The 23,817-nt window shown below is 45.0% G+C and overlaps 1 protein-coding gene across 1 annotated transcript; it reads right to left on the minus strand.

Annotated features, from left to right (window-relative positions):
- Window positions 1–6,261: 6,261 nt before the first annotated feature.
- Window positions 6,262–12,645, minus strand: ARC (activity regulated cytoskeleton associated protein). The gene is made up of 3 exons (XM_087958897.1): window positions 9,744–12,645; window positions 9,016–9,180; window positions 6,262–7,862 (listed from the first exon to the last, which is right to left on the minus strand). Exon 1 carries the CDS (start codon window positions 12,264–12,266, stop codon window positions 11,043–11,045), a length of 1,224 nt encoding a protein of 407 aa, XP_087815023.1. The 5' UTR covers window positions 12,267–12,645; the 3' UTR covers window positions 6,262–7,862; window positions 9,016–9,180; window positions 9,744–11,042.
- Between the last annotated feature and the right edge of the window lie 11,172 nt (window positions 12,646–23,817).

Raw genomic sequence — 23,817 nt, forward strand, 5'->3', positions numbered from 1 at the left:
CCTCTCTCTCTTTCTCTTCTTTCTCCTCTGTATCTTCTTTTGCCTCTTTCTCTCTCTCTCCCCCCTCCAAAGCAAAGGGATGCATTCATTTCTTTGGGGATAACCAAATGCAGGTCACTAGGTTACCCATTGAGATGCAAATACTTTTGACTAGCCAGCCTCCTCTTTCCTAATCAAGCCTGTTCAGTCATGACCTGGGAACCTGGAAGAAGGGGAGTGGACCCTTCTGATTAGGCTGCCTACCTTCACCCAGACCTCCAGCTTCTTGCAGAGAAGATGCTGGCTAGTCAAAAGAATTTGCATCTCAATGGGGTAACCTAATAACCTGCATTCGGTTCCCATGGAGACCAGCGCTCCAGCTGTGGTGCTGTACAGATTGACACTGCAGATTGTCATGCAGGGAAGCCTCCGCTCCACCCCTTAACTGAAGACAGCAACACATCCATGCAGAAAACACACTCGCCCCCTCCAGCCAACCCATCCACCCCCTCCAGAGAATATCGAAGAGGTTCCAGTCTACGAGAGAGTCAGAAGTTTCTTGGGTCTTGGGTTGACATCTATCACGGAGGTACAAAGAGGAGAAGGTGGAATGGGGAAAGGGAGGAGGCTGACGTCGTGAAATCGGCAAAGGATGTTGGGGTTGTGAGCATTATGGTGTGTTTGTGCCTGGAAGGGTGGATCCCAGAGAAGATCCCAGGAGCAATTCGTGCAAAAGAGACCTTTCCCACAGCTGAAAGAATGGTTGGCATCTGGCCGGCTTGGCTCAACAACTGCCAAGAAGTCCTTTTGCATTTTAAAGCCCCGGGGGAACAGCAATATGCTGTTGAAGGTGAGCTGGCAGCTCCTCCTTACCTACTGACTCACCCCCAAACAGTGTGAATAGCCTACGCTGGGGGAGTGGGTGGTGAGAGGCTGACATTTGAGCTCCGAAAGCTGAGGGCCTGTGGGTGTCAGCCCTCCATCCTCCTCTGAGGCACAAAAGCCCAGGATGTCTCTGTGGTGTGTCATCGCCAAGCAGATGCAACCTTAGTCAGGGAGATGGAGGGTAATAGAATACGACAGTTGGAAGGAACATTGGAGATCTTCTAGTCCACCCCCTACTCAAGCCACGGACCCTATAGCATTCCAGTCAAATGGCTGTCTAATCGCTTCTTCTGTGAAATATTTTTTTTTTTGCTCTCTAGGTGTCCAAGGTGTTAATATACAGACATACAAATGTTGTAATTATGATCATATCTATATCTATATCTATATCTATATCTATATCTATATCTATATCTATATCTATATCTATATCTACCCTGTTTCTCCAACAATACAGCCTCCCCCAATAGGAAGTCCCAGCATGTTTTATAGGCATGAAATGAAATTAAGCCCCTCCCCCCAAATTAAGGCCTATATTAAAACATGCGAAATGGGGGTAGTGGTGGGGGGGCTTGCCATTAGGAAGTACTTTTGTTGCACACCCGGATATGGTGCTGCCTGCGTTGACCCCGATACGAAGTGCCCCACCAACGATGAGGTCAACATCCAAGCCATCGCCTCCCGCCCACCCAAAGATGCAAGGGGGGGAATTAAGTCACCCCCGAAAAGACGGCCTAGCCATTTTTTCGGGGCTCAAAAAAAAAATAAGACCCGGCCTTATTATATGAGAAACACGGTATATCTATATCTATCTATCTATCTATCTATCCATCCATCTGGTATTCAGCTTTGTTCGGGTATTTTCCCACGTCATTATAGTTGTGCTTTTAAACTTGTAGCAACGTTTCGGCAGAATATGTATATATATATATATATATATATATATATATATATATATATATATATATATATATATATATATATATATATGTTTTCTTAAGTTTTCAGGGTACTTACATGTATGGTGTTCGGCTTGGTTCGGGTATTTTCCCACGTCATTGTAGTTCTTTTAAAGTTGTAGCAACGTTTCAGCAGAATCTCATCTGCCATCATCAGGCTTCTGTATTGTGTCCGTCTGTGGGTCAGACTTTTACAGTGGTTTCAGATTTAAATTTGGGGCAGCCTATATATATATATATATATATATATTATATATATATATATATATATAAGAATATATATATATATTCTTAAATTTTCGCGGGTACTTACATGTATGGCATTCAGCTTTGTTCCGGTATTTTCCCACATCATTGTAGTTGTGCTTTTAAAGTTGTAGCAACATTTCGGCAGAATCTCATCTGCCATCATCAGGCTTCTGTATAGTGTTCACCAGGTCTATCCTCTTTCTAGCTTCCCACATTTCTCTGAAATCTCATCAAACGGAATCCACAGGGGATTTTTATCTGGAATAAAAGGTAACGGAGTTGGAAGGGATCTTGGAGGTCTTTTAGTCTAGTGTCTGATTAAGCAAGGAACCCTATACCATTAGAGACAAGTGGCTGTCCAATTTCTTCTTTTAAAACTTCAGTGTTTGAGAACCCACAACTTCTCATTCCACTGGTTAATTGTTCTGTCAGGAAATTTCTCCTTAGTTCTAGGTTGGATCTCTCCTTGACTAGTTTCCATCCATTTCTTCTTGTCCTGCTTTCAGGTGTTCTGGAGAATAAGCCAACCCCCTCGTCTTTGTGACAGTCCCTCAAATATCAGAACACTATTTTAGTTTAGTTATCCCTAATCCTTGGTCATTGCCAAGCATGCCCCTTTCAAGTCCTCCTTCCATAGAAGAAAAAATGGCTGAACATGGATGTCTCGCCCAACTGGCTTAAGCCCTTGAAGGACTAAGTATGGGTGCGCACCATAACTAGTAGCCAGGGGTGGGATTCAATTTTTTTAACAACCGGTTCTGTGGGTGTGGCTTAGTTAGTGGGCATGGCTTGGTGGGAATGTGACTGGCTGGGCGTGGCCAACTCAACATCACTCACATCGAGGCCCGCATCTCCTCGCCTGGCCTCTCATGACTGTGGGGATGCTGCAACAGTCGTAAGTGTGAAAAAGGGTCATAAGTCACTTATTTCAGTGCCATTGTAACTTTGAATGGTCATTCCACACAAGCAAAGTACCAGCAAAGGAGGGGGGAAAAAAACCCAGGACGTTCCTGAGACAGGAAGTCTAGTCCTGCCAAGAATGTAATAAGGGTTAACGGAGAGGCAGTTTCTATAAGCAACACCAGAATGTTTCCTTCCTGCCTTCCTTACAGGATTAGGCCAGTAATTTCTTCTAACAACCGGTTCTCCGAACTGCTTAGAATGTTAACAATTGGTTCTAGCGCATAGGTGTGAACCTGTAGAATCCCACCCCTGCTAATAGCCCACTACTGTTGCATAGGATGAAGAGTAATAGTCTGCTGGTTATGGGAGAAGCCCACACTCAGTCCTTCAAGGGCTAAAGAGGAATGAGCAAAGCAATGTTCACCCATTCTCATTGGACAGGATAGAAGAACATCCTATACCATTTCAGCCAAATCATTGTGCAATCCTTCCATGATGGAGCACCTACAACTTCTGAAGATGGACCATTCATTCTCTCCCACCATGTCTTACACAACTTAGATTTGGCCCCAATGCCAAATTCAATTCAATCTGTAGCTTATGAACTGGATGGGATATTTGCCCATCCTGGCCCAAATCTCTGTAGCAGAGGAACATTTCTCAACAAGATCTCTTCTTAGCTGGCAGGAGCGTAACAGAATAACAGAGTTGGAAGGGTCCTTGGAAATCTTCTAGTCCAGCCCCCTGCTCAAGCAGGAGATCCTATACCATTTTGGACAAATGCCTGCCCAATCTCTTCTTCCAAACCTCCAGTGATGGAGGATGATATCACAGCTAAAAAACAAAGAAGGTCCTCATGTCAGCTTTGAAACAGATTTTCTCAGTTTCTCAGCTTGACACGCTTTCAGGGGAGGGACCTCTGGAATGTCAGACCGGACAAAACAACTTACTGTCTCATGAGAACCAAGGTCATTCAGGGGTGGGCTTCAATAATTTCAGCAACAGGTTCTTTGCCTGGTTGGTGGGTGGGCATGGCCATAGTGGGTGTGGCCTAGCCAGCCTCCTGCCCCACAGCAAAAGGGGGTTCACCTTCACCAGGCTCTGGAGGCTTCCTGGCGAAAACTGCCTCCCCCAGACTCCGAAGGCCCTCTGGAGACCAGAAGCAGGCCCTTTTCCGGACTTCTGGAACTTCTCGTAGGCCCATTCCCCCCCCCTCCCCGAGCTTCCCCACAGGTCCTGCACTTACCTCGCATCCAAAATGGGCCGCGTACAGACTCCTGGGAGCGGCATCCATAACATTAACTATAGGTCTGCCCAAACCCAGGTGAACCCGTAGCAACCTACTCCCGAGGTCATCTCAACAGGTGCTGGACAGAAACTAGAAGAGGTTACCAAGGAGACAGCCAAACACCTAATTGGACCGTGTGACCTGTCACGACGAGGGAGGGGATTATCTATTTTTTTAATTCGCAGGAAATAGTCAGAGCTGGTTTGTTCTTCATTCATGCCGAAATGATGTACTCAACGAAGCAGCCCTTGAGAAAGGCGAAAGTTTCAGAGTTGGCTGAATGGGTTGGGTTCATTAGTCAGAGCTTTGACATTAAGCCAGGTCTACTTCCTGCACTGAGCCACGGTGGCGCAGTGGTTAGACGGCAGTACTTCAGACACTGCAGGGGATTTGCAGGGGGTTTGCAGGGGTTCGGGAGACCCCCCCAGCTAAGATTCTGGGCAGTTCAGAGAACCCCCAAATCCCACTCCTGGCTGGCCCCCCGCAAAGTGAGGAAGATACACATGGGGAGGAGATGGGGAGGAGATGGGGAGGAGATGACCTTAGTCTTTTGACCAACTTCAGAATGACACTGTCCCACTGGTGCCCCAGGCCAGTTGACAGAAGTTGGCCTTAGGCTCTTTCAGAGAACCAAGAAGGTGGATGGAGACCTCATCTCAAGTGGGGGAGGGACAATGTTCCAATGGCCACAGCAGCAATATGCCTCCACTGGAATTCCTTAATGAACAGGATCTGGTGCATGCCCCTTCTGCCAGCACATTATTAAAATTTTACGAAAAATATGATCTTCTTGTGTTTCTTTCATTCCGCTGGCAGATGTAAAATATCTGCTTTTTGGGTTTGTTTGTTTGTTTGTTTGTTTGTTTGTTTGGTTGGTTATCCTCTTCCTGGCTTCCCACATTTCTCTGAAACCTCATAAAAAGGAACTCACGGGGAGGGGGGATTTTTAACCAGAGGAACAGAGCTGCAAGGGACCTTGGAGGTCATCCAGTCCAACCCTCTCCCTGCTCAGCGGGGAACCCTGGACCATTTCAGACACATGGCTGTCCAATCTCTTCTTAAAATAGCCTCCAGTGATGGGGCATCCACAGCTTTGGGAGGCAAGCCGTTCCATTGATTAATTAACAGAATAACAAAAGTTGGAAGGGACCTTGGAGGACTTCTAGTCCAACCCCCTGCTCAAACAGGAGACCCTAGACCGTTTCAGACCAATGGTTGTCCACGCTCTTCTTGAAAGCCTCTTTAGCAACATCTCTGCCCTTCCTAAGAAAATCCTGCCCTTGAGAAAAAAAGTTTCCGTTTCTCATTTCATAGGAGAACTTCAATAGAAAAGCCAGGGCAAAAGTCATAAATAGGAGCTGGCTGATAAGCCTTTGAATTTGGATCATGTGACCACAGGGGTGCTGCAACAGTTGTAAGTGTGATAAATGGTCATAAAGTCACTTTTCCCAGTGCCATTGTAACTTCAAACCGTCACTGAATGAATTATTGTAAGGCAAGGATTATTGACCTTTCTCATAAGAATAAATCAATAAAGCTATCCAGGGATACAGTGAAAGGAAAATTGGTAATATCCCATGTATAGAAGAAACGGCAGAACCCGGAGGAGGAGTGAAAGAGGGTATCAGCCTAGAATCCCTATGTAGGCACAAGCAAACTAAGTCCAACCCTCCTTGAGTGCCATTCAACCTTATCTAACTCTAAGCACATGCTGACTATTATGTCAGAAGATTCCTGGGCATAGGCTTTTTAGTAATAAATCAATTTAGTGGAACCTTCATTTTTATCTCTCTCTCTCTCTCTCTCTCTCTCTCTCTCTCTCTCTCTGTGTGTGAGATAGAGATAGATAGATAGATAGATAGATAGATAGATAGATAGATAGATAGAGAGAGAGATAGAGAGATAGAGAGATAGAGAGATAGAGAGATAGAGAGATAGAGAGATTTTGGGCAGGAGAAACAAGGAATGGAATCAACGAATGAGAGAAGTCAAGCTGCATTGTTTTAAGCAATTATTACACAATGTTTTATTGTAGAAATCTACAAACACACAATGAACTGGTTTCACTACAATCCTTTTACATGTGGGGAATGCTGGCTTTTGTTTCTCTTCTTCTTCTAATGTTAATTGGCTGACACAGCCTCATAAGATTCACCACCAATGTGATAAGGTAGAAGAAACATCATACAACTGGAACAAAGTCAAGTGACTTAAGCGCCCGAGAAAGCACGGGGTTCCCAAGCCCATGTATCAAAACCATAGCTCATAAGGCAGTGGTGGACCCATCTTCTTCTTCATGGCTTTCTTTGAACAGACCAGTTCCAGTAGTTTAACACAAAAGAAACAGATCAAAAGTCAAGAGCAGATCTAATGGATTAATATTGCACAACAGATATGACGATCTGCTTGGTCTGGTAGATCTTTCCCAGGTTCTCCTTAACAGAGAATAAGAGCATCAACTCTCTTAGTGAGAAACAATGATCCATAAAGAAGAGCAATTCATTAGAAGCAATCCAAAATCCATGGATTCCCTTCAAAAGCTTCTCTGGTAACCCCAGAAGCATTATTACACAGTTGCTTGTGAAGCTAAAGAAGCAGGTGTTGAAAGTCTACGTAGGCATGATAGACCTTCTGAAAGTCTACCATTGGCCTTCTGTGGTGACTCAGGAACAGGGTATTTTTAATACAACAATCATCATTTATTTGAAGGCTAACATTGCATTCAGCTCTGAACGGATCAAGTAACCATGGCACCGAATTTGATGATACGATCAAATTTGGCACGTAAACATACATTCGTGGGAAGTCACTCCTACCCAAGGATAGGAGACCCAATGCCATGATGAAAATAGTAATATACAATAATAATCTATACCTATCTCCAATCCAACCTGTTTGACAGGTGGAATGTGAAGCAAATCTTCTTTGAACATCAAAAAAAAGTTCTGATAAATGTCCATTGTATGCAATGGTGTGTACATTTTACACTTCTTAGTAGGCTCAAGAAATGGAAGAAATATTGCATTCCTTACTCTGCTGGCTAGTGGAGAAAGTTGGATTGCCCCGTTTGTCATACATGGTCGTCAAGCTCCTAATTATAGAACCTAACATTGTTTAACCAAATAACTTTGACTCCAAAGGTTTGTTTGTTTGTTTTAACATTTATCCTCCAGTTTTGTTTTTTTACAACATCTTCATGAGCCACATAGATGACAGGAAAATGAAGAGTGGCACTTTAGAAAGGATGTTCTCTCAGTTCCAGAGATTTTGGCACTCTGGTTGAAGTCCTCCACCAAAATCCTCCACAATTTTTCCCCTCCCCGACCCTCCGTCACAACATTCACATGGTCATAACTTGGAATGAGGCCATCTGAATAACGGATGAATGTCCCTGCTAAGTCCCTTGAATGTCTCTTTGCTGGCCTTTGCTTCTTGTAGAGCTTCTTCCATGCATTTTCTCTGCTTTCTTGGTAGCAGCCCATCCTGAGATGCTGACGTTGCTATTTCAGTTCCTCAAAGAACACCACTTCTGCATGCAAAAGCTAAAGCCGTTGAAGAGTTCAGGAGCCGTGTCACCCACAACAAAAGAAAACAACTCCCTATAATAATAAAAAGAGAGAGAATGGTGATTAGGAGACAGGATAATAAAATGGGAAGAAAAGTGCTAAAAAAAAAGTGATTTGGAGAATTATGGTAGTGGGTTTCCTCATGGTTGGGGGTCTATCCAAGCCGACATGGCCAATGGGAAGAGGTTGGGGAATTCCCAACCCAAATCTGGAATTAGGGGTACAATGTTTCCTATCATTTCCATATGATGCAGGAAAAACTCTGGAGAGTGATAGGACCTATTTGAAGTAGGACCTATCTGAAACAGGATATTCTTGATTCTTGCCTCTTTAGGGAAGCCCCAAAGAAATATTTCCAGCACCTCTTTCCCAAAGTGTGCTCTGAAATTGGGAATTTAAACTTCTCCTTCCCAGTTTAGAAGGAGGTCTATCTATATAAATTAACAGGAAAATTCAAAACTTCTATCTGGAGGTTATTCCGAAGGTGCTCTTTTCAAGAGGCAATGGGACTTTCTGGTTTTTCTTTGAAGATGTTTCACTTCTCCTACCAAGAAGCTTCTTCAGTTCTGACTGACTGGGTGGTTGGGAATGGAAGGATTTATACTCTTTGCAGACAGCTGGTCATTTGCATCCTTTTAGAGGGTCATTGAGGCCACCTGGAAGTTTAAAGACCCATTGAGACCACTTGGAGGTTTATCTGTGTCCTCTGGGGCCACCCAAGTGGCGCAAATGGGTATGGAGCCTTCTTGGAACTGCTAAAAGGTCTATATTGTAGATTGGAGATAGATGAGGCCGTATCCCTCCCTCTCTGTTGAGAGAGGGCTGTTCAATTTGGACCACAGATGGCCTCTCTGAGACCTTGTTCAAACCTGGTGACCCTGAGGACGCAGATAAACCTCTAAGTGGCCTCAACATTTCTCTAAAAAGAAGGCAAATGACCAGCTATCTGCAAGGAACATCATTCCTTCCATTCCCCACCATCCAGTCAGAGCTGAAAAAGCTTCTTGGAGGAGATGCAAAATGTCTTCAAAGGAAAAAAACAAAAACCAGGAAGTCCAGTTGCCTCTTGAAAAAAAACAACCTTGATAACCATGACCTGGAGGACTGAGAACCTCCATAGACATATCTGGAGGTTAGCTGAGAGCAGGCAAAGGAATTTATCCATCTGGCCAAGAACTCATATTACCTTCTCCTTCTTCAGGCGCTCGTCCTCCAAGAGCAGCAGTAGTTTGGGGAAGATGACCTCCATTCAACTCTGTTGCTTGCTGGGCTTTTGTAGAACAGTTTCTCCATCTCTGCTCCACATGCGATTCAGGAAGTGCTGAACTCCTAGCCAGTTTCGAATGAGTCACTGTAACAGAAGCAGACGCATGAAGTGTGAGCTAAAGTTGCTTCAGCAAATCATCCTTTATACTAGATATTCATTTCTTTCCCCCCCGGTAAGCTCTGATTGGATTGTTTTCATCTACACAAAAGTCCCTCGGCCAGTTTGCTCTCAGAGATAAAGAAATGTTTATGCACAGCAGTTGGGAAAGGGATTTCTTTCCATTCAAGCCAATTGCGATTCCTCTTCTTTTTCAGAGGAGCAAAATATAATTTTGACTGTTCCTTCCATTCGGAAAAAGACTTTGGGCTGCTGGCAGGAACAAGGCGAGGAGAAAATTCATGTCAGAAATCAAATCCCTAAATTTTTGTTGACACCTGAAAAGCCCAACCTGACAGGTGTTCTGGTGCTCATGCTAGGTCCCAACCACATTGTGCCTTAACATGAGGACCTGCTAAACCACCAAGACCCCAAAACCATATTTACTTCATGTGCGGTGTGAAACCAGCCTAAACTAGCCCAAGTTGTCATCATCTACAACTACATCGTTAAACTTGGTAAAGACAAAAAGTCAAGAGGTTGTTACTTACCTCTAGCTTATGGGAAGGAGTCACACCTCCCCACGGTTCCCAGCAAGACTTTTCACAGCTGCTCTTGAATCTCGTCGTTTGCATGTCAATGTTGGCCAGAAAGAGCCAACTGCCCATGATATGAACTTTGGTTTCACTTCTCTTTCCTTTCTTCAACAGCATCAGACTCTCAACATTGCTGATCTTCTTCCTACTTTGGTTCTTATTTGATCATCAAGTGAGGCTCAGCTAAAAAGCTTCCGTTCAAGGGTCTTTACACCTTGGGTAAGGTAATCCCCATCACTGAAAATGCAGTCCTTTTTTTTTTTTCAACTAGCAAAAGCTAGTACAACTTTAGTAGACATTCTTGTAGAGGGGTTAAGTTGTAAATTCAGCTGTGTCCGTGCCACATTTTTTTCCCTTCTTGTAGTCTATGCCCCCCTCCAACCACTTCTTTCTTTTTCTGAACCCCCTTAGATCTTTCTTAAGAATCTCTCTCTTCACTAGAACTCTGCTTATCGCCCTCATGAACGAAACAAGAAATTAGAGGGCATGAATCCATCTATCTCAACAGCTTGGATTTAGAGAAGGAAAGGTGGAAAGTGTGTCTACTAATGGCTTTTCTGGAGCTGAAGGACCTTAAAAAAAATCAGGTCAGAGAGAATCCAGAGACCCACCTGAGGATCGAAACTGAGGCCAAAACAACAGAGCTTCAAGTGTTGGCTGGAATTTTCAGTTGAAGTTCTGCCAGGACAACCTGAAACTTGCTTTCCAACGTGTTTCGGAGCTCAGTCTAAAAGATGTCGAAGAAGTTATAAAAAATAGAAACTTCCTAGAAAGCAAGTAAATCCATTGGCTAATGCAGAGATAAACAGAAGTCATCTCTCAACAGCTACCTGGAAGGATGAGGGGATGTCTGGAAGGAAAAGCATGTTGACGCATGGAACTAATGCTAGAAGGACCTTCTGTGAGAGTGTCTGTTTAAATCCCTAGGGAGTCAACCCCCACAAGGTGATACAGTTGTCTCTGCCCCCAAAAGAAGGATTTCCTACCTTGGTAACATAGTTCAATCTTTGCTTTTAGAAAGCCATCCTCAAACTCAGCTACCAACCTTCCAGCTTGAAGCACACCAGATGATTCAAGCTTGCTATGTTCTCCACATGGGATCCCAGAAGAAAAAGCCAATCATCTCCAACCAGCTACTGAGCTGAGATCTCAGAATCATCAGGGTAGCCCAAGGCACCCACTGAATGGAAACCAACCTGCTGAAGATGAAGCTGATAGTTCCCACCTGTGTTTCTTGCGCCTTGATTTCTGGGCTCAGATCACTGTGACTGGTGGAGCGGAGACATCTGGATGAGTCTCATCACTAGCAACAGGGCTGGCAGTAGAAGAAGGCGGCAAACTTTCCAACGATCCTCTTAACTGGTGTTTGGGGGACCTCTGGGGACTGGGCTCCTCAGAATGATCTAGGTTGCCCTCAACTTCCTTGCCCCGTTGGATCAGCTGCTCTAAAGTTTTGGGGTAGGGGTGGCTAAGGAAACGCTTGAGTTTGGGCTGGAGGGTCCCTACGACATACTCAATGACCTCCTCCTCCTCAGCATCTATGTAGAGGGTCTGGTACAAGTCCCTTTTGCGCCAGAGGAACTGGTCAAGGGGCTCCCCATCTTTCTGGGGGAGATCCAGTTCCTGTTTGATGGCATCCCTGGTCAGAGTACCCTCGCTGTATTGGAGGAACTCTTTCTTAAACTCCAGCCAGTTCTTGACCGAGTCCTGCTTGTACTCCCACCACTTTTTGGCAGGGCCATTCATATGGTTCTGGATCTGCGAGAGCCAATAATCTTCCGTCCCGCCCACCTGCTTCAGATAGTCCTCCAGATGAGTCAGGAATTCCTTGGGATCCTCAAAAATCTGGACTGGGGAAGGTGGGGTATCTTCTGAAACAGTGATCCACTGGTAGGAGTCGTGGGACTGAGGCACATTAGGGTCTTCCCCCATTGGAGGAGGGGTCAGGGCATACATCTGACTCATGTCTAAGGCATAATCGTAAATCTCCTCTTTCCTGGGTTGGATTTCCGGGGCCCCTACTCCTACCGAGACAGTTTGTCTGCTTTGGTCACTAGGGTAGTATTTCCCCCCACCAGATTCCAACCGGTCAGCCCATTTCTCCAAGCGGAAAAATACTTCCTTCCAGACATTAATCTCCCTCTTGACCCACCTCTCCAGGTGACCTATGGTCTCCTGGCATCTAGCCAGGCAAGCCTTGATGGATTTTTTCCACCTCTGGTTCTCCGCAGCTGAAGGAACGTGGTCTTCCAGATTGTTCTCCAGTTTCCCTACCGATTTCTGGAGGCTTTTCAGCTCTCGCTCCACCTGTTTGGACACCTCAGTCAGGAGGTGCCGGTGGGTTCTCCTCACGTGGTCTAACATCTCAGCCCTGCACTTCCCTATCTGAAGGATGACGTTGGGCTTGTGGTTGGCCATCCCGCGATGACCCTGACAAGAATGGAGGCTCCCATGGTTGAAGTTGTCCACCTGCATCATCTCTGCTAAAGCCGCAGTACGCTTCCACCCCAACAATTCTTTTTCCAAACCACTCTGCCCGGAAAGCTGACTTGCCTTCTTCTAAAGCACAAGATACAACTGAATTCAGAGGTCACCCCAGAAAAAGCGTGGTGGTCCAACTCCACTTGGCGTTGAAGCAAAAGTCCACAAAGCAGACCAGGAAAATTCTTCCCAGCCTTGACTTCTTCTTCCTCCTCCTTGCCTAGAAGGCTTTAATTCCTAAGCAGATCCGTCAGGTCTCTCTTGACAGGTGGAAGGCCACTTCTCCGTTGCTGGTGCAGCTTCTCCCTGGATTCCAGACCGTCCTGAGAACTCTGAGCTAAGGAGAGTTTGGTTCTCTTTCCTCCGGGAGTTGGAAAAAAACAGAGAGTGCCTCTTCGGTTGCTCTGTCTCTGCTCTGCCGCTCTCTCCGACGGAGACCCATACTTATACGGCACACAGCTCCGTACGTGGGTGTAGCCAGGCCTCTTTGCTCATCGGCAACCTGCCTCTGATTGGAGGAGAAAGAGATTCAGGGGAAAACACAGCTTCTGGCAAATTTCTCGGCTTCCCCCTCCTGTTCAGCTTTGCCACCCCCTCGTGCACACCTCCAGACTTGGGGCGAGAAGCGCTCGAAAGGTTTTGAGAGACAGTTGGAGAGCTGGATGAGTAATCCCCTTTACCTTTCCTCTCTCTCTCTTTTATCCCTCCCCGCCCCCTCTCTCTCTCTCCCTGGCATCCTCCTTCTCTCTCTCTCTCTCTCCCCCTCCCACAGCCCCAGCTCAAGGGCAGAGAAAGGGCTTATTCATCCCCTAATCAGCTAGGTCCTTATGAAATCCCTCTCTTGACAAAGCGGGGAGATTAAGCCGAGGAGTGTCACTGCCCCACTGGACACAGTTTAAGGATGGATTCCCCTACACCATGAATTGCAAAACCCTTCCCCTTGGGCGACACTCCCAGATCTGAACAGAGAGATCAGAATAAGCTTCTCCAAATAAGAGGTGGATGTTTGAGTCCCAGCATCTTCTCTACGGGACGATGAGGAACAGGTGTCCCAGGGAGGAGGGACGGAGGCCTATGGGCTCAAAAAGGAACCCATCCTTCCCACAGATGAGGGGGGGGGACTTCCTGAACCACGGGGAGGGTCAGAAGGGGTCACCCCCCCTTCTCACCCGGGGTCCCCAACTCATCAACCCCGCCCATCGCCACGGTTTCCCAGCGCTAAGCCCTTGAATGGGTTGCTTTGTCGCGGCACGTCCCGCCCACCCGACATCGTCGCAGCTGAAGCTCACTCACAACTTGTTCCTGGAGCTTGTTATGGGAATCAGGAAGCGGTCCATAAAAGGAAACCGGGGAAGGGTTTTTATGTAACCAAGGCAGATGAAGAGATTTCCCTTTTCTACAAAGGCAGCGAAAGAGGTTCCCCTCCGGAACCCCCAACTTGTCATCCCTGATGGAGACCCGGCATGACAAGACATTGGTGACACACCGTTGTTTCTCTGCCTCTCAGGGAGGCAGAGGTTGGAGGTTTATGTAACGGGGGGGATTAAATGCCAAGACACCCCCGTTAACCGAAGGTGTGATTGGCAGGGTTTGGTCAGGGCTGAAGTCCCCCAATTTAAATTAGCGTTGGGAGCCGAGCTATGGCATCTGGCCTCTCGGGTGCTTCTCTTGAGGTTGTGCCTCCTGTTTTCTGCTTGGGGAGGGGGGAAAATATAAAACAATATAGGTTATAGAGCATGCAAGAAGGGAAGACAATGATTGAACTGCTCGAAGCTGCCTGTTGAAATACATTAGGAGTAGCGAGATGTTATGACAATGCCTATTTTTAACATGGCTGTTCTGGGGATTGTCTCTTCAAGGAAGCATTATAAAACAGCTTGTATATGTGTGTGTGTGTGTATGTGTGTGTGTATATGTATGTATGTGTGTGTATGTGCATGTGTATATGTATGTATGTGTGTGTGTACATATGTATATGTGTATAAAATATGTGTGTATGTGTATACACATACACACACATGTGCAGCAGGGTCTCGAAGGGGGAGTGAGCATGTAATGCAAATAGTTAAATGTAGTGCTCTCTCTGTCTAGGAGTTTTCTTGCAGACATTTCATTATCCAGCTAGGTAACATCATCAATGCTAGAGGTGAGGGAGGAGGAGTGGGGGGCATTGCAATGATACTTCGTACTTTTTGAGCTTGGTTGTATTTTTGCAGATGTTTCATTACCCAGCTAGGTAACATCATCAGTGCTAGAAAGGAGTGAGGTTTGTGGAGAGGAGGAAGAAGAGGAGGAGGAGGAGGAGGAGGAGGAGGAGGAGGAGGAGGAGGAGGAGGAGGAGGAGGAGGAGGAGGAGGAGGAGGAGGAGGAGGAGGAGGAGGAGGAGGAGGAGGAGGGCGGCTGTGGAGTCCTTGATGCTTTCTGAGCTTGGTTGTTTATTTGCTGACATTTCTTTACCCAACTAGATAACATTATCAGTACTAGATGGGAGTGAGGTTTATGGAGAGGAGGAGGAGGAGGAGAAAGAGGGGGAGGGGAGAAAGGGGATTGTGGAATCCTTAGTGCTCTCTGAGTTTGGTTGCATTTTTGCAGATGTTTCATTACCCAACTAGGTAATATCATCAGTGGTAGAAGGCAGCGGGATTTGCTCTTGGTTGATATACAAGTGACAGCCCAACAGAGTTAGTGGGAGTGGCTCTCACTCCCTTCTAGCACTGATGATGTTATCTAGCTGGGTAATGAAATGTCTGCAAGAAACCCAAACTTGAGAGCACTAAAGACCCTACATTTAACTGTTTACCTTACATGCTCACTACCCCCTCCAGTGTGTGTGTGTGTGTGTGTCTGTCTGTCTGTCTGTCTCTATATCTATATCTATATCTATATCTATATCTATATCTATATCTATATCTATATCTATATCTATATCTATCTATCTATCTATCTATCTATCTATCTATCTATCTATCTATCTATCTATAGGATACGATAAGCAAGGCGAGGTCAGAGTTTAATTTGCAAGGATAAGCTGTTCTATAATGATTCCTTGAGGAGACAATTTCCCAGAAGAGCCGTGTAAAAATAGGCATTGTCATAACATCTCGCTTCTCCTAATATATTTCAACAGGCAGTTTTGAGCTATTCAGTCATTGTCTTCCATTCTTGCATGCAATATCTCCTATATTGTTTCTCCCATATTTTTTTCCCCCAAGCATAAAAACAGAGGGCACAACCTCAAGAGAAGCATCTGAGAGGGCAGATGCCACAGCTTGGCTCCTGATGCTAATTTAAATCAGGAAACTTCAGCCCTGACAAAACCTGCCAATCATGCCTTTGGTTAAAGGGAGGTACTTGGCATTTAATCCCCATTACATAAACCTCCAACAGCGCTCCCTGAGAGGCAGAGAAGAATGATGTGTCATCAACTTCTTGTACCAGGTCTCTGTCTCTCTCTGTCTCTCTCTCTTCCTCCTCCTCCTCCTCCTCCTCCTCCTCCTCCTCCTCCTCCTCCTCCTCCTCCTCCTCCTCCTCCTCCTCCATGGAAACTGAACAAGGAGAAGAATGGAAACTGGATGGATGGAAACTGAATGGATGGAAACTGACCAAGGAGAGATTCAACCTGGAAATAAGGAGAAACTTTCTGACAGTGAGAGCAATCAACCCATGGAACAGAAGTTGCCTTCGGAAGTTGTGGGAGCTTCATAAATGGAGGCTTTGAAGAAGTGACTGGACTGCCATCTGTCAGAAATGGTGTAGGGTCTCCCGCTTGGGTGGGGAGTTGGACTAGATGACCTACAAGGTCCCTTCTAACTGTTAATTTGTAATCTGTAACCCTCCTCCTCTTTTCTCCACTCCCTTCTCTTCCCTTCATCCTATTCTATTCTATTCTGTTCTATTCTATTCTGTTCTGTTCTGTTCTGTTCTGTTCCGTTCCGTTCCATTCCATTCCATTCCATTCCATTCTCCCTTCCCTTCCCTTCATTCTATTCTATTCTATTCTATTCTATTCTATTCTATTCTATTCTATTCTATTCTATTCTATTCTATTCTATTCGGAAGTTGTGGGAGCTTCATAAATGGAGGCTTTGAAGAAGTGACTGGACTGCCATCTGTCAGAAATGTTCTATTCTATTCTGTTCTGTTCTGTTCTGTTCCGTTCCGTTCCATTCCATTCCATTCCATTCCATTCTCCCTTCCCTTCATTCTATTCTATTCTATTCTATTCTATTCTATTCTATTCTATTCTATTCTATTCTATTCTATTCTATTCTATTCTATTCCATTCCATTCCATTCCATTCCATTCCATTCTCCCTTCCCTTCATCCTATTCTATTCTATTCTATTCTATTCTATTCTATTCTATTCTATTCTATTCTATTCTATTCTATTCTATTCTATTCTATTCCATTCCATTCCATTCCATTCCATTCCATTCTCTCTTCCCTTCATCCTATTCTATTCTATTCTGTTCTATTCTATTCTGTTCTGTTCTGTTCTGTTCTGTTCCGTTCCGTTCCATTCCATTCCATTCCATTCCATTCTCCCTTCCCTTCCCTTCATTCTATTCTATTCTATTCTATTCTATTCTATTCTATTCTATTCTATTCTATTCTATTCTATTCGGAAGTTGTGGGAGCTTCATAAATGGAGGCTTTGAAGAAGTGACTGGACTGCCATCTGTCAGAAATGGTGTAGGGTCTCCCGCTTGGGTGGGGAGTTGGACTAGATGACCTACAAGGTCCCTTCTAACTGTTAATTTGTAATCTGTAACCCTCCTCCTCTTTTCTCCACTCCCTTCTACCACTGATGATGTAACCTGGCTGGGTAATGAAACACCTGCAAGGGCTCAGAGAGTTCAATCCTGAACTGCAAATACTGTATATATATATATATATATATATATATATATATATATATATATATATATATATATATATATATATATATATATATATATTATTGGCTTGGTTAGATTTTCACAGCCAGCTTTGCTTTCCACAGAGGAATTTGCTTTCCTGATGTCATCTGAAGAACTCTATCTTAACCTCCTCTGAAATCTCACTTTTTTTGGAGGAGGGGGGCAACCTTTTGCATGTTTTCATACTTTTCAATCTTCCTTCCTCTCCCACCCCCACCCAAAAAAAATTAGGAGCAGGGAGATGTTATGAGAATGCCTAATTTTGCATGGCTGTTCTGAGCTAACATGACTGGAAGAGGAATTCTGGAAGTTGGAAGTCCACAAGTTTTAAAGCTGTCAGGTTTGAAGACCCGTGGAATAGATACATAGAGAAAGAGAGGTAGAATAGATACAGGGGGAGAGAGAGAAAGATAGATAGAATAGATATATAGAGTAGTTAAAGAGAGGTAGAATAGATAGAAAGAAATAGGATAGATAGACTAGATCAAGGGTCTTCAAACTTGGCAAGTTTAAGACTTGTGGACTTCAACTCCCAGAATTCCTGAGCTAACTTGACTGGAAGAGGAATCCTGGGAGTTGAAGTCCACAAATCTTAAAGCTATCAAGTTTGAAGACCCCTGCTCTATCTTATATGCAGCTCTATCATTCCCCTCTATTGGAGTGGTTTCCTGTATCACATTGCCCCTCCAGGTTTCATCTCTATTGTTCCTGTGATGCATTTCCTGTACAAGGGTCTTCAAACTTGGCAAGTTTAAGATTTGTGGACTTCAAACTCCCAGAATTCCTGAGCTAACATGACTGGAGGAGGAATCCTGGGAGTTGAAGTCCACAAGCCTTAAAGCTATCAAGTTTGAAGACCCCTGGACTAGATCCAGCCAAAGCACCAGAAGGCAGAAAAGAAGCAATGGATGGGAACTAAGGAGAAATTTCCTAGCGGTTAGAACAATTAACCAGTGGGATGGCTTGCCTCCAGTTGTGGTTGGCCCATCCCTGGAGGCTTTCAAGAAGAGACTGGATGGCCATTTGTCTGAAATGGTATAGACTCTCCAGCTCGAGCAGGGGGTTGGACTAGATGACCTCCAAGATCCCTTCCAACTCTATTATTCTGCTACTCCGTTAATTAACCAGTGGAATGGCTTGCCTTCAGAAGTTATGGGTGGCCTGCCATCTGAAGACTTTCCTGCTCGAGCAGGGGGTTGGACTAGATGACCTCCAAGGACCCTTTCAACTCTGTTATTCTCTCTTCTCCCTTGATTTACGAGCACCTAATCTTCTGCCTACCCTATCCTTACCTCCTGTTGTGGTGATTTACCAGCTGGCTATTTTGCCGCCTGGTATTTTCTAAGGGGGAGGAAGAAAATGAAAAGAAGATATTCCTTTTGGATATCCTGGCTGATGAAAATACCATGACAACCGTTCAGACGCCCGTGCTAATAAAAAAGGAAAAAGGAGCAGACAGAATCAGATAGAGGAGAAGAACTGGAAGCTGGATGGCCAAGGAGGAGAAAAACACAGAAAATGACAGTCATGAGTCGTTTTCAGTGCCATTGTCACTTCGAATAGTCACTAAATGAATGGTTGTAACTCGAGGATTAATTGTACTTACAGTGGATAGTAGGGAGGAAGGCAGATACATGCAGGAAACTGGCTTATGGGAATGCACCTGAATTGCAGGACAAGAAGTAACAGGTGGAAACTAATCAAGGAAGAGAAGTAAGGAGAAAGTTTCCTGACAGTTAGAACAATCAACCAGTGGAACAACTTGCCTCCAGAAGTTGTGAATTCTCCACCACTGGAAGCTTTTGAGAAGAGATTGGACAGACATTTGTCTGAAATGGTATAGGGTTTCCTGTCTGAGTAGGGAGTTGGACTAGAAGACCTCCAAGGTCCCTTCCAACTCTGTTATTCCATTCCATTCCATTCTCCCTTCCCTTCATCCTATTCTGTTCTGTTCTGTTCTGTTCCGTTCTGTTCCGTTCTGTTCCATTCTCCCTTCCCTTCATCCTATTCTATTCTATTCTATTCTATTCTATTCTATTCTATTCTATTCTGTTCTGTTCTATTCTATTCTATTCTATTCTATTCTATTCTATTCTATTCTATTCTATTCTATTCTATTCTATTCTATTCTGTTAGGACATTGAAAAATCAGCCTGTGAATGTATTCTAGGAGAGATCATTGGTTTGTTTGTATCCTGCCTTTATTCTTTTTACAAATAATTCAAGGCAGGGGATCTATCCAATATATCTCCTCCTCCGATTTTCCCTACTTGCAGCAACCTGTGAGGTGGGTTGAGCGAACAGACAGAAGCTCGTCCAAACTCACCCAGCGGCTTTCATGGTTAAGGTGGCCCTAGAATTTACAGTCTCCTGGTAATTGACCCAAAGTCACCCAGGTTGTTTTTCCTCCCTAAGCAGGGACTAGAACACTCTCTCCTGGTGATTGGCCCAAAGTCACTCAGATTGCTTTCATGCCTAAAATAGGACTAGAACTCTCCTTTTCCCAGTGGATTGGCCCAACGTCACTCACATCACTTTCATGCCTAAGATGGACTAGAACTCACCTCACCCTCTCCCGGTGATTGGACCAAAGTCACTTTGATTGCTTTCATGGCTAAAACGGGACTAGAACTCTCCTTCACCCGATGGATTGGCCCTATGTCACTCAGATTGCTTTTATGCCTTACATAGCACTAGAATTCTCCTTCTCCCAGTGGGTTGGCCCAACGTCACTCAGATCGCTTTCATGCCTAAAATGGGACTAGAACTCACTTTCTCCTGGTCATTGGCCCAAAGTCACCCAGCTAGCTTTCATGCCCAAGATGGGACTAGAACTCACCCTCTCCTGGAGATTGGCCCAAAGACAGGTCATTTCATGCAATCTGAGTGACTCTGGGCCATTATGGGCCATATTAGGCCAATGAATGAGAGAGGGTGAATGGTCTACCTCCAGAAGTTGTGAATGCTCCAGCACGAGAGGTTTTTAAGAAGAGACTGGACAACCATTTGTCTGGAATGGTACAGGATCTCCTGCCTGAGCCAAGAGGTTGGACTTCCAAGGTCTCTTACAACTCTATTATTCTGCTAGTTGTTTCACTGCAACTACATTCTCATTTCCACCCCAAAAAATGCACCAAAAACCAGACTAGGAAAATAATCCCGCAGGATGATTCATCTAATCCAGGTGAGGCAATTGCCATAAGGCAGGTTTTAAAGAAATACTACTTCAACTTTCCACTAACCCTGGCAGTCTGGAAAACCATATTTTCTGTAAACACAAAGAAAACACAGTTTTTTGTTTTTTATTAAAAAAATGCTTTATATCAGTGCTTTGTTTGCAGCAACTTCCATCCACGTTCGACACGTTTCCTGCATACAGCATCCAACCCACTTGCTCAACTAAAGCTGTGATGCTGCCACTCCACATGAGTGGCCATGTTTAAAGGGAGGGGCAGGACAGGACACGGGTCAACGGAGAGCCACATGGTGCTAAAAATCTGGGGGCAAAGTGGCTTGGTTTTATCTTTCAGCAATATGCTATATTAGGGTGCTGTTGTTTTTGACATGTTTTACTCCTCCTAAAAAAACAAGGGGTGGGGGCATGGGAACAGGAAGTTTTTGGAAATTGAAACTTTCTGAATTTCCCCTTTTCCCTTCCTCCCTCCTCTCCTTCCCTACTCCTCCTTCCTTCCTTCCTTCCTTCCTTCCTTCCTTCCTTCCTTCCTTCCTTCCTTCCTTCCTTCCTTCCTTCCTTCCTTTCTCCTGTCCTCCTCCCCACCGCTCTCCCTCCCTTCCTTCCTCCCTGCGTTCCCCTTTTTAAAAATAAATGATGAACAAATCCCAGCCTCTCCTGTCCTTGCGATGTCATCCCCAGATGTTTGATGCAACCCAAGGAGATCAGAAACATTAGAACAGGGGTGTCAAACTCGTGGCCCGCAGGCCGGATGCATCACGTGCTAGAGAAAGTCCCAATATGTCATGTGACGCCACCATGACGATGCGAGTTCGACACCCCTGACATAGACTATTCGGTTGAAAGGGGCCTTGGAGGTCTTCTAGACCAACTCCTTGCTTAAGCAGGAGACCTTAAACCAGGGATGTCCAACCTTGGCAACTTTAAGACTTGGCTGAGGAATTCTGGGAGTTGAAGTCCACAAGTCTTAAAGTTGCCAAGGTTGGACACCCCTGCCTTAAACCATTCCAGACAAATGGCTGTTCGGTCTCTTCTTGAAAAACCTCCAGTGATGGAGCACCTCCAGCTTCTGGAGGCTGATTAATTGTTCTCACTGTTAGGAAATTTCTCCTTAGAAACTCCAGGTTGGAAGTTTCTTTTATAATATTCCACCTGTCGCTTCATGTCTTGCCCTCAGGTGCTTTGGAGAATAGCTCGACCCCTTCTTCCCTGGAGAAGAGACTGAGTCACCGTCTCTGCCCATTTTCTACCCATTTCAGAAAGGTAAGTGGGGCTGGTGAGGTGATGGTTCTCACTTTTCCAGCGGATATGGATGGAGACATGCAGAAGGGTTTTGGAAGGGCGAAAACCAGGGGTGGGATTCAAATGTTTTAACAACCGGTTCTGTGGGCGTGGCTTAGGTGATGGGCGTGGCTTGGTGGTCATGTGACTGGGTGGACATGGCTTGGTGGTCATGTTAATGGCTGGGGGTGGCCAACTCAATATCACTCACATCGAGGCACGCATCTCATTGCCTGGCTTCTCGTGACTGTGGGAATGCTGCAACAGTCCTAAGTGTGAAAAATGGTCATAAGTCACTTTTTTTGGTGCCATTGTAACTTTGAATGGTCACTCCACACAAGCAAAGTACCAGCAAAGGAGGGGAAAAAAACTCCAGAGATGTTCCTGAGACAGAAAGTCTAATCCTGCCAAGAATGTAATAAGGGTTAATGGAGAGGCAGTTTCTGTAAGCAACACCAGAATGTTTCCTTCCTGCCTTCCTTACAGGATTAGGCAAGTAATTTCTTCTAACAACCGGTTCTCCGAACTGCTTAGAAGGTTAGCAACCGGTTCTAGCGAATAGGTGCGAACGGGTAGAATCCCACCCCTGGTGAAAACTTATGAAGAATGGCTGCAGGAATTGGGTATATTTAGTTTAGATGATCCAACTGGTCAGTCCTAGAGGAGATCAACCTTGACTGCTCTTTAGAAGGCCAGATCCTGAAGATGAAACTCAAAAGACTTTGGCCACCTCATGAGAAGGAAGGACTCGCTGGAGAAGAGCCTAATGCTGGGAATGATTGAGGGCAAAAGAAGAAGCGGACGGCAGAGAATGAGATGGCTAGATGGAGTCACGGAAGCAGTCGGCGTGAGCTTAAATGGACTCCAGAAGATGGTAGAGGACAGGAAGGCCTGAATGAACATTGTCCATGGGGCCACGAGGGGTCAGACACGACTTCGCAACTAACAACAACGTCTAGGGGAAATATGTTAATATGTTCTAATATGTTAAGGGCTGCCACAAAGAAGAGGGAGTCAAGCTCCAAGGCACCTGAAGGCAGGACAAGAAGCAATGGGTGGAAACTAAACAAGGAGAGAAGCAACTTAGAACTAAGGAGAAATTTCCTAATGGTGACAGCAATTAAATAATGGAATAGCTTCCCTGTAGAAGTTATGAGACCTCCATCACTGGTGGATTTTAAGAAGACATTGGACAAGCATTTGTCTGAATCTCCTACTTGGACTAGAAGACCTCCAAGGTACCTTCGAACTCAAGTTATTTAATTATGTATTTAGAAGATCCAGTTTTTTTCCATCTCTGACAAGTCTGTCCTTCATAAATAGCCCTGAACATAAGAGGTTGGTGAACTGGGAAGTCACCAATGGTGTTACATCATCGTACCGGGATGCTCAAACTGTTTTGTTTCTGTGCCCTTTCCAATTTCGGATATACCCAGGTCTGGTTGCTGTGGCAACCAGATGCAAAGGAGAATGCCAGGAGCTTTCTGTGGTTTTTTTTTTCTTCCCTCCACTGGCGAGATATATTTTTTTTCTCCCCAGCTCAGTTTGGTTCTTCTTGGCCTTGGCAATCAATTAAATGAAAATTAAAATGGAAGAAGGTCACTTCCTGTCCACCTCCTCCTTGTGTTTGACGGTTATGAAGGCTCCCAATTTAGCTTCCCCTTTGAGAGATTGAGTTCAGATTCATGAACTCTCCATGCGAGTTGGTGCCTTCTTCCTTCCCTCTGAAAACAAATTCTATTTTACAGGGTAAAAAGCAGAGGTGATATTCAGCAGGTTCCGAACAGTTCTGCAGAACTGGTCGTGGAAATTTTGAGTAGTTCAGAAAACCAGCAAATACCTCCTCTGACTGACTCTGCCAACCCCATCTATTCTCTGCCTCCTATTGAGTCCAAGCTGATCGGCTGGGTCTTCTTTGGTTGCCCTGCACAGGAGAACGGAGCTGGAAAGCAGGTTAGTAGGATGGAGAGGGAATTGGGTTTTGCAGTATTTTTCCCTCTGCCTTGCCCACCAAGCCATGCCCACCAAGCCACGCCCACAGAACCAGTAGTAAAAAAAAATAATTTGAATCCCACCACTGGTAAAAAGATGTTGAGACTCTGGAAAGAGTGCAGAGAAGAGCAACCAAGATGATGAACAAAGTGAAATTCAATGT

This window comes from Notechis scutatus, chromosome 3 (assembly GCF_049901735.1).
Source record: "Notechis scutatus isolate UNSWTSFEM ecotype Mainland chromosome 3, rNotScu1.2, whole genome shotgun sequence".
NCBI classification, from domain to species: Eukaryota; Metazoa; Chordata; class Lepidosauria; order Squamata; family Elapidae; genus Notechis; species Notechis scutatus.